The sequence below is a fragment of the Nannospalax galili genome, unplaced genomic scaffold, assembly GCF_000622305.1.
Source record: "Nannospalax galili isolate Female #2095 unplaced genomic scaffold, S.galili_v1.0 scaffold305, whole genome shotgun sequence".
Lineage (NCBI taxonomy): Eukaryota > Metazoa > Chordata > Mammalia > Rodentia > Spalacidae > Nannospalax > Nannospalax galili.
The window spans coordinates 8,662,940-8,673,872 of record NW_008356258.1 but is presented as its reverse complement, the minus strand read 5'-3'; the positions used below and the strand labels follow the sequence as shown (position 1 = coordinate 8,673,872).

Genomic DNA, 10,933 nt, shown 5'->3' with positions numbered 1-10,933 from the left:
TAATTTATTTAGTTTTTTGGGCTTTTTTTTTTTTTGAGACAGGCTCTTCCTATAGCCCCAGCTGGCCTGGGACTCAGTATATAGACCAGGCTGGCCTTGATGTTGTGTACAGAAATATAACTGATTTTGTCTGTTGATCTTTATTTTAATTTGACTGAGTTCATTAGTTATTGATAATTTTTTTTTTTTTTTTTTTTTTTTTTTTTTTTTTTTGAGACAGGCTTTTCCTCTAACCCCAGCTGGCCCGCTGGTCTTGATCTCACAGTGATCCACCTGACTCTGCCTCCCAAGTGCTGGGGTTAAAGACATGTGCCACCACAGTCACCCAGATATATTTCATTCTAAGCATGTCTTTCAACTAAAAGTATTAGCTTAATTCCACATTCTTCCCTTTTCTAAATCAAGAGTGAAGTTCTACTCCACTATAAGAACTGTAGCCAAAGACACCACATGCATGAGCTGTAGAACAAACAAGGAAAAATCAAGCTGGTGCTGACTTCAAAGTCCCATGTCTACCTGCTAGCATCCATAATGCTGAAGGATATTATGCAGGCTACCCTGAAGAGAAAATCAATCATCATCCTTACACAGCTGTGACTCTTGAAAGCCAGAATAACAACTGCCTGACATGATGTTGCCCACAGGTGCCACAGTGACATAAATTTTTTCAAAAAGTATTTTGTATGTGTGAGTGTATTGCCTGCACATATGTAAGTACACCAGTGTCATGCAATGCCCATGAAGGTCATAAGAGGGCATCGGATACCCTGGAACTGGAGTTACAGATGGTTATTAGCTACCATGTGGGTACTGGGAACTGATCCTGGATCTTCTGCAAGAGCAGGCAACGCTCTTAACCGCTGAGCCAGCTCTCCAGCCCACATGACACAAATTTTATGGGTGTAACCAACCACTCTGAAATTGATTTAAGGTCCTCTTCATAGGATGAAACCCAGACCTGACATTGATATCAGGCCTAGGAGCATATGAGTACACAGGCCACAAGTCTGGTTATAGTATTAAACTGAGTCCTAATGATTTATTGTTATACCCACAGATTAATGCATCTCTCAACTCTCAGCATGGAATTTCCTTATGCAGCAGATGGCAATAAACAGAGACCCACAACTGGCCAATGTGCAGAGAACAAGAAGCTGCAGAGTGGTTATCCCTGAATAAGACAACTATATCAAACTTTTGCCTCCCAAGGCTCAGAGATCATTACAGAGGGGGGCGGGGGCAAAAAGATTGTAAGAGCCAGAGATGGTAGATGTCCACAGAAACAGAATTTTCCAGATAGCTGATATATGAACTCTCAGCAATGGTAACAGCATGCACAAGTCTCACCTAAGTTCAAGCCAGACAAAATCCCAGCATAGACATAAGGAAGTGGGTAAGAAACCCCAACTCTGTCTAAGGAACTATTACTGATAACTGATGGCTGATATGAGGAGGAGGGCTAGAGTGTCCCTTTCAAGTATGGGACTCTTGGTAAGTTAACAAGACTGAGGTGCATGGACCCACAATGAAAAACATTTGGGGGACCCACATTAGATTTATAGGCCTTATCACAGGTGATAAAGCATATTAAATGGGGTGGGAAGTATGAAGGGATAGAGTAGGGAGCTAGAGCAGGGAATGTAAAGCATTGTATGAAAATTGCAAAATTTCAATGGCAATTGTTTAAAATGAAATTCTCATAAAGAAAAATACTTGAAGCAGAGTGTGGTGACTCACACTTATAACTGCTGACTGCCACTGGGAGGCAGAAGCAGGAGGATGTTCAAAGACAGATTGGGCTACATAGTAAGATGCTGTTTCAGCAAACTAAAATTAAACAAACAAAAAACGCATTAGGAATGAATTATATAGGATAATGGATTTGCACATCAACAGTTAAGAAGAGGCTACTTTACTATTTCATGTTTACATTTACGTTGTACCAGCCACATTAACATACAATATGGCAGGCCCATTAACAGCTAATGGATTTCATCTTGAAAAGCATAAATATTTCAGCCTGCAATTTTGTTTAAATTTTATTTTTATGGAAAAATTTAATTCTAGACAAGTTTTAGATAAGTTTACCTATAAGCCACAAAAGAAATTTCCTCAACTTCAGTCTATTAAAATCTTTCTCTAAAATCTGTTCTTTGTTTCTTTAAAGAATATGTGAAATAATTTTGGGACACTGAGAATATTTGCATTGCTTGACTTGTTCAATTTCCAATTATTTCCAATTTTTTGTTACTCCATGAAAATGAACATCCACCTATACCAGGAAGTCTTCTTTGGATATGGATTTAGTAGGATTCAGAATAAAATTATGGGCTGGATATATTACCTCAACATTGTATTTACCTTCAAGTCCTACAGGCATTGTGAAAGAGTTCTCCAAATCTTAACTGCAATGCTTAAAGTGAGCTGAGATTTGATTTTGATGCATTAAAATGATAGCACAATTCTAGTTTCCTTTGCTCAGAGACCTCAGACATATTTATCACCATGGCAACTAGTGTGAGATATCTGTAGAAACGGGCCAAGATGACTCTTTTATTTAAACACCATAATAAATTACATTGAACTCTAAATCATAGAAATTATGTGTGCACTGTTGTCTGGATTGTATCTTCCTTCTGAAACATTTAAAATGAAAGTAATCCCAAATTATTTCATCACTGTAACCTTTGTTGATAGATTAATTGTCTCAACATTTGCTGGGATGAAAAAGGAATGCTTTCTTTGTATGAATCATAAGGGAAAGCATCCTGGAATCTGATTAGAGGCAAATTATTCGGCCAGTGTGGCAGAAGGTAGTCCCCAAATGACCCTGCTGGACAGTTACAGACCACAGTCTCATTCGCAGAAAATAGCTGTGGCACAAAAATAGCCTAAATAAGCCATTTAACCCTGGAAAGAGGAACCACATTGTCTCATACTCATAACTAAGTAATAAGAAGTATCCCTTTTCAGCACTTGGGTCCCTGAAGCACAGGACACAGGTCCCCACTGTACATTCCTTTAACTTTCTATTCCTGTGAAATTTGAAGGCCACTGAATGAGTTGCATGGTCCTTAAACAGAGAAAATTTTTTTTTGTCTTTTTGAGACAGGGTCTCCTTGTAGCTCCTGCTGTCCTGGAAACACCAAAGTTAAAACCTTCTAAAAAAAAGACCTACTCTGCACTGTTCACCTAGCTAGAGCTAACTGAAATGAGACAGCAGATCCAGGCTTGTACCAGGCAGCTTGGTCTGGCTGTCCTTAAACTCTGTGAATCCAATGCTTCCTCTGATGTTCTGTGGAATAGTGAGAAAATTAAAATGTCAGAGCAAAGCTGCCAACTCAGAGAAAACGACTTCAACTCAATCTGGATCATCTAGAGAAGATGCAGGCATGCAAGGGCTGGCAGCTGTGTAGACTGTTCAGCTCTAATCAAGCAGTTTAATGCAGAGGAAAGGAGAGAGATATGACTACCAGGCACGAATATCTACAACATGTGCACTGTGCTATTTATTGCTTAGGTATTCACATTCAGCTTTTAGTTAATGGCTACTATTTTAGAAGATATTTGCATATTTAAACATGAGTGAAGGACTATAAAGAATCTGTCCTGCCATGAGTAACTTTCTATTTATATAGAAAGGTATCAGGGCATGCTCATTTTGCTTTCCCAATATTTGAAAGCTGTATGTGTACAGCTGATATGACAAAAACAACAGATACATATTTCTGGCTGGGTAGAAGTAAGTGATGCAGGTGTCCTTGGCACAAAACCATTGGCAGTACTAAAAATAATAGAATAACAAGGAGAGCAATTACCAGTTAGTGAAATCTCTGTTCTGCACATCATAACAGTAAAGAAATCATGTTGTGTCATGGTTATTGGTAGGGAAAAAATATAAAGACTGCAACTTTGCTGAAATAGTACTTAATGTTTTTCTATAAGGGAGCGCATAATGGCTAGAACATTTTTAATTGTAATCATAATTCAAAATTTACTGTGGTACTGGGATGGAACCCGGGACCTCACACATGCTAGGTAAGGGTTCTACTACTGAATTCTATCCCCAGCCCTTTTGTACTTTTTTTGTTTATTTGGGGTTTTTATTTTTCGGTTGGTTGGTTGGTTTGGGGATTTTTGAGACAGGGTCTTATTGTGTAGCCCCGGCAGGCCTGGAAGGTGCTATGTACACCAAGCTTACTTCAAACTCTCAAACTCACAGAGATTCACCCGCCTTTACCTCCTGACTGCTAAAATTTATGTTGTGTGCCACCATACCTAACCTCCCCTTGCACTTTTCTGAGTCAGCGTCTAAGTTGCCCAGGCTGGCTTTGAATTCAACCAGGCCTAAGCCTTGAACTTGTGTTCCTCCTCCCTAAATTTCCAAAGGGGAGATTACAGCCATGTACCACCAGGACCACAGAATAATATTTTATGTAAATATCAACAATTGCATGTTATGCCACATACAGAGAGATAAAACATTATGGCCTTTAAAAGGATAGTCTCAGTCATTATAATTTTTCTTGTAACTATAATTATTGTATAGTAAAACACACACATATGTATGCACACACACACCTCACACATACACACACACACACACACATGCACACGATAATTTCAGACTATTTCACTCTGGTAAAGAATAGCTTCATTAATACGTTTATATATCAATTATATTATTTGCAAACCACAGAAGGTCTATGATGTTTGGTAACAACAATATATTTTAATATATTAAGATGAGATTAAATCTGCTTTTTGCAAATCAGAAAAAAATAGCCTCCTGAGATAAGTGAGGGGATGCCTTTACTTTGGTAATTGTTTAGAATCTTTTGTTTTGTGACACTAGCAGTACTAAAACAGACCACTTGCTCAGAGAGTGCACAGTGTGCCTTATCCACCCAGAGGTGACAGCTATGGGAAATAGACTGATTACCGTGAAGAGGGTTTAGGAGGGAAGGAAGAGGTTCTAACTTTCCTTCCACAAATCAGGCATTGTGTTTTATGGACTGACAGGCCCATGATAGACCTGTACCCAAAATCATTGCCCACTCTTAAAAAAAATCTAACTTGCTGTGAGAACCAAGTGTGTATAAGTTCTACAAAAATCATTTCCTGCACAAAATTATACAACTAAGATTTGCCCTATTTTAATGAGGGAAAAACTGTCAAAATTGAAATTCTAAAAATAGTGGTTTATACTTGAAATCCTAATTCCCTCCTAATTATAGGGATGCTATATTGGTACTCTAATTAAGCAGGATCAGCAACTGCAGAGCAGGTCACCAGTCAAACAGAGCTCCACAGAGAGGGAGTTGCAGGCACACAGAGGCCAACTCTGGCCTCTGACACCTCCGAATTAGTACATGTTTGGCCCCCTCCCATTTTCCCAGTCTAGTAACACAAAGCAAATATTAACACATTAACAATGATTTATTGATAATCATTACAGAGAAGTATAGATTTTAAATTAGAAAATTAGAGCTTATGTCAGACTTCTAGAACTTTTTTGGACTCATTGACTTCACGTAATGTTAACATAGTCCAAGTTTGTATTAAATTTTTGACCTGAACTCTGAAAGAATTTTAGACTTTAATTAAAACAACTAACATCACCATAGCATAAAGGAGGCCACTATAAGCCCGAAATTCAATATAAGGTGCTTTCATCTCAACAAAGTTGTTTTATGAAACCAGTAATTAATATTAAACAAGTTTCTAAGAGATCTAATATCTATTTTAGAAATGAACATTAATCTCTGAATGGGCCTCAGTTGCTTTTCCTTCTTTATTTAGTATAAAAATATGCACAGTGCCCTCACTTCTCAAATCATTTTCCCCAAAGCTGAATCCAAAATTTGCTATGATAAAAATATATGATTACTTTGGTGGCCCAGAGGTGCCCTACTACTAAATAACGATAAAATTGATAAAATCCCAAGTTTTAAAAGAATGTAAGAAGGTGAAAGCAATCAACAAAATGAAATTAGGTCACATTAGGAAACAGAAATGTTAGAACAGTGATGACTAGAAAATGTCAACAGTGTCTTCTTCCTCATGTAACTAATTCTTTTACAGGGTCTTGGGAGGGAAAGAAAATGTAAGAGATGGCCAGAAAACAAAGCATACAAGTATCCCTTCAGTCTGCCCACTTCCTTTCTCCCCACCTTCCCAGTGGGCTGGTCACATGATAATCAATTAGCTAGCTTCCTCCCATATAGGAGACTCCACATTCCTGCAGCCCAAAGACATTTGAGAAAGAGGATAGACCCAACATGTGTGATGACTCTTAATTCTAAGAAAAGAGCCATTATTTCCATTGTATGCCCCCTCCCAGAAATGTAGACTTTCATCCATACTTTAATTAATAAATTGCAGTATACCCTAGGATTTAGAGAACAATTTTAACAGTTTGTAGTAGGAAGTAGTTGGCAGTAGAGTCACCGCCAGCAACAGTGACAACACTAGGCAGACGCACAGTCGATCAGAAGAGTATCTAGAAAGAGTTAAGATTCTTTTAATCCACATATGTTGCACCAGTGAAACATGTTGTAATAGGTTCCTCTGCCAGTCATACATCTCATTTACCTCAAGCATGTTTTTATGTTTTTCTAAATAGGCAAAGGTAAAAGCAACTCACATTGATTAAGAATAACTACAATTCTTAAAACTAAATTTTAATTCTTAAGCATGCAGTCTTCTAAATTGTCTACATCTATTATTATGATTAGTCAGAAACCTGTTATATCAAAATGATCTGTGTTCATATATGTGTGTATGTGTGTATATTACATGAGTGTATATATTATAAAATATATGTCCAGAAATGATATTAAATTGTAGTTAGCACATTTATGTGTCGAAACATTCATATCTCGATCTACACTGAAGCAAGAGAAGTTGCTGTAGACTGTACTTCACACTTTCACTGAGATGCTAACAATATCAAGGCCCTCCCTTTTCCTCACATCCAAGTTGCTGTGTGTCCTTAACTGTGGTTCTGTCCTGATCACCTTTCCTCCCATCATACCTTTGGCCCAGCTGAAGTTTTCAGGAATGAGACAGAGGCCTTGTAGATGAGAGTGCTGAACTATAATCTACTGCTTTGACCAGTTAAAGGTCTTTGTCTTAATCCTGAAGCAAACTGGTCCACATCTCACTAAAATTGAGAAAGCTTCAAAGATTACTGGTTGATTATCAGATCATCATATTTCATATTTATTGGATTATTTAAATAAATCAGCTGTGTAAAAACTTGGATAGAATAAGTTAAATTTTCAGAAATAATGAAAAAAATGAAAGAAACTTATGCTAGCAACATACCTTGTCCTACAAACATAAGATGCTGTTAAAAGAAACAATTAACCTCCATTTAATAGACACATTGTAATTATGTTATCTATTTTAAAGTTGAAGGCTTTTTCTTGAAGTCCTTTCATAGAGATTTTAGAATTTATACTTGGGAACCTAATCTAATCTCTTTCCTGACTTAGAAATTGCATACCTGGTATAAGCATGTGTCACTCAATTAAAATTAGGCATTAGAGATGCAGTCACAGTTATGTAAAAAGAAAGCAGCCATCTATTAAAAAATAAAGATCTAAACTATATTTTGCTTCAATTTTGATTCAAAGGGTTATCAGTGTTTATAAAATTAAGATTTCATGGCAACACTGTTTTTTTCTGCTGAGGAGTTAAGAATGAAAACATGGAAATAATAGCTCTATTTATAGATTGGGAGGGATCCAAGACAGAAAGCAGGCCACTAGCAGATACATAGTTTCTTTCACATATCACCTTCATATGGGCTGTGTGAAAAGAGAGATAATCGAAGCAGTTAAATTTTAGGAACAAATGTTGAGGCCATGAAGCAAAATTACTTACCCTGAAAAACTCCTTAGTGGAGCCAGAGTCTAATGTTCCATAAGCAATCTCTGTTTGCTTAGAGAGATCCTCGGCACTTTCGATGGGAGACACCATCCTTTCTACAGTCAGGAAGGCAGCTAAGTTAGCCGTGTAGGAGGAGATTATGATCAGGGTAAAGAACCACCACACACCTCCAACAATGCGCCCAGAGAGGGATCTGATAACAAGTATGAAATGGATTTGTAAAATGAAATGAATGACCTAATATATAACAAGTTAATAGTCATATGCAAATACCCACTTAGAGGAAAGCATTTCACTTTGCAATACAACTGCTGCTTAGTCAACTATAAATTAGTACTTATTTTGAACACCCAGCACAGAATACGTAGAATTGAGGATTTACTCAAAGTCCTAAACTTCAGTTCTTGGGATTCTTTCATAGCTATATACCAAATAGTTGATGGTATAAAATCTCACAAGAAAGCAACTTTAAGAAATGTACAAGTAACTGACCCTATAAACATAATACTTTGTCCACATGACATTATTAAACATGAACAAGAGAGTCTAAGAATAGTAGCAACATTCACCACAAATTCAAATATTAAGAAAAGAGTGTGCCCATAAACATAGCTTTAAACAAAAAATAAGCCCCCCCCAGAATGCAGTCAATCCCCCAAAAGGTCCAGTTTCATTAGGTTTTAGTGTGAGCAAATACACAGGCATGTGACACTATACAGGGGAGAAAATGGAAAAATGAAATGATACTAAAAATCAAACATAATAATGAATAAAAATCAGATGCCTTCATGATTTGAACTGCTGTGACCCTGTTCCTCTGTGTTTCCTGCTTAAGAGAAAGAGAAAACTCAAGGAAAACAAATTAGATATTTAAGAGTCTAAAGGATATGCATTCCTAATGGGAACCATAATAGGATAGGAACATTTATATGACTATAAGGACACACAATGTTTTTAAAAGATGATTAGATTTCCAGTACATCAAAATTTGAAGTAGCTAAATATAGTTATGTAGATAAAAAGACATAAACTGTATTAGTCTGAAGGAGTTTATGGGATTCCACCCACAAGAAATTTGAGATTTTTTTTTTAAATTAGAAGAATTGGGCAATTTTTATTAAGTAATGTGGCCTTTGATACAGTTGACATAAAGTAAGTCTTGGATAGTATTGCTAAAATGAACCACTCGGTCAAGAAAAAGGGTAAGAAAATTTGAAAGTGGCTTTTTTTTTTAAGATTTAAAGGATTTGTTGATTGAAATAAAAAACTGAAAAAATATAATTGAAAATCTTTATGGTAAAATTGCTATGAAATATAAAGAATTAAATAGATATGATTGGATGGGAAGACTTAAACATTTATCATTTAGATTCTAAAATGGATATTTCATGAATTCTGCATTATATAGACACTGCTGCACTCAAAATGTTCCCTGTTTCCCCCACAGCAATGACAGGTGTAATTACAGAACATGCACCTGCATTAAGAAGGGCAGATTTGGTACCTGAGGTTGACTTCGTTAAATGCTTTTAGTCCACACTGCATCCATCTTACTAAAAGTTTAAAAATTGTATTTATAAGCTACTCTAGTCAAAAAAAAATAAAGACAAATTAACATCATCAGTTCTCTATTTCAGTGCTTAAAAATGTTTATTCAGGCTAAATAATTCAATTTTATTTTAGCTATTTTTCAGTTATAATATGTAGAAGATAACATTTCAAAATGTATTATTTAGTTTTAATACTTTTAAAAGCATCAATTAATTCTTCTAAAAAAGACTGGAGAAAATTTATGAAGAGAAAATTCAATTTTGATTTTTGGTAAGAGTTTCCATAATTAAACACAAAAGTTTTATGGATCAAGAGAGATGACTCAGAGGTTAAGAGCACTAGCTACTTTTCCAGTGGACCCCTGTTAAAATTCCAGCACCCACATCCATGTGTTGGCTAACAACCTTCCACAGCACCAGATTCATGGGATCTGACACCCTCTTCTGGCCTCTGAGGGCATTGCATGCACATGGTTTACATGCAGGCAAAACACTCATATACATAAACTTTTTAAAAAATAAAAAAAAGGTATAAAGGCAAAAGTTTTACTTCTCAGCACATATGCTAAAGAAGCAAGTGAATGTGTGAGCATGGTAGTCTTTTCTTAATATTGATTACATGCTGATTTTAAAGGACCTACGATTTTATATCTAGCGGTACTTTGGGGAAAGTAAAGCAAACTAGAGAGTGAAGGTAATCTTCACGGCATGTTGCTCTTCAAAGCTCCGTTTCTATGTTCCAAACTCTGCGAATATTTTTGGCACAATTCTAATTCAGCGCAGACCCAAAGAGAAGCCTCTGGGAATATGACAGAGTTGAGGGTTTTAGTTGTTATGATCTACATAATTCATTTTTTCCAATGTGATTTCTTTTTAAAACTCACTAGCATTCAATCACTATCAGAGAATAAGCCTTTAACAATTTTTGTCTAGAGGTACATTTCATTTATCATAGTCAGTAGAAGATTCTAAAAACCCTCGGAAAGCTAAAACGTTTTTAGAGTCTTTCATACATTTTGAAATTAATTACTTATAATTTACAGTGCTCAAAAACTAACACATTAAACAATTACCAAAAAAATCACTCCCTTCACTAGTTATGATTTTCTTTAGACTCAAAAGAGGCTATTCCAGCTCAAATTGAATTGCCCCAGAAGACAGATAATGCTTTGGCTTTAAATGTTAATGTTATCACACTAGAAAAAAAACATGATTTATTCCTCTGATGGGACACAGGTAATACCATAAACAAAAGGAATGGGTGCTTTGTGACAAATTTGTGATAATTAGGCACTTTGGGGCAGAGAGAAATAAACCTTTCCTGATGAGAACAGAGCAGTGTGAGTCTATTCCATTGTGTTTGTATATTATTATTGAATATGACACAGAGTTTTGCAGTAACTGGTCAATGGTTTTCTGTCTGAATTTCTAGACACTTGAACAATAAGTAATAAACCTTTTAATCCAGAAACCTAATCTTGAAAAAG

At 36.0% G+C, this 10,933-nt stretch overlaps 1 protein-coding gene across 3 annotated transcripts in view; it reads right to left on the bottom strand.

Annotated features, from left to right (window-relative positions):
* Gria2 (glutamate ionotropic receptor AMPA type subunit 2) overlaps positions 1-10,933 on the bottom strand; it is a 146,419-nt gene that overhangs the window by 10,291 nt on the left and 125,195 nt on the right. For all 3 annotated transcript variants that reach the window (XM_008854310.1, XM_008854311.1, XM_008854312.3), the window contains exon 12: positions 7,891-8,089. In XM_008854310.1, coding sequence (XP_008852532.1) covers positions 7,891-8,089 — 199 coding nt within the window. The remainder of the gene's footprint in view (positions 1-7,890; positions 8,090-10,933) is intronic.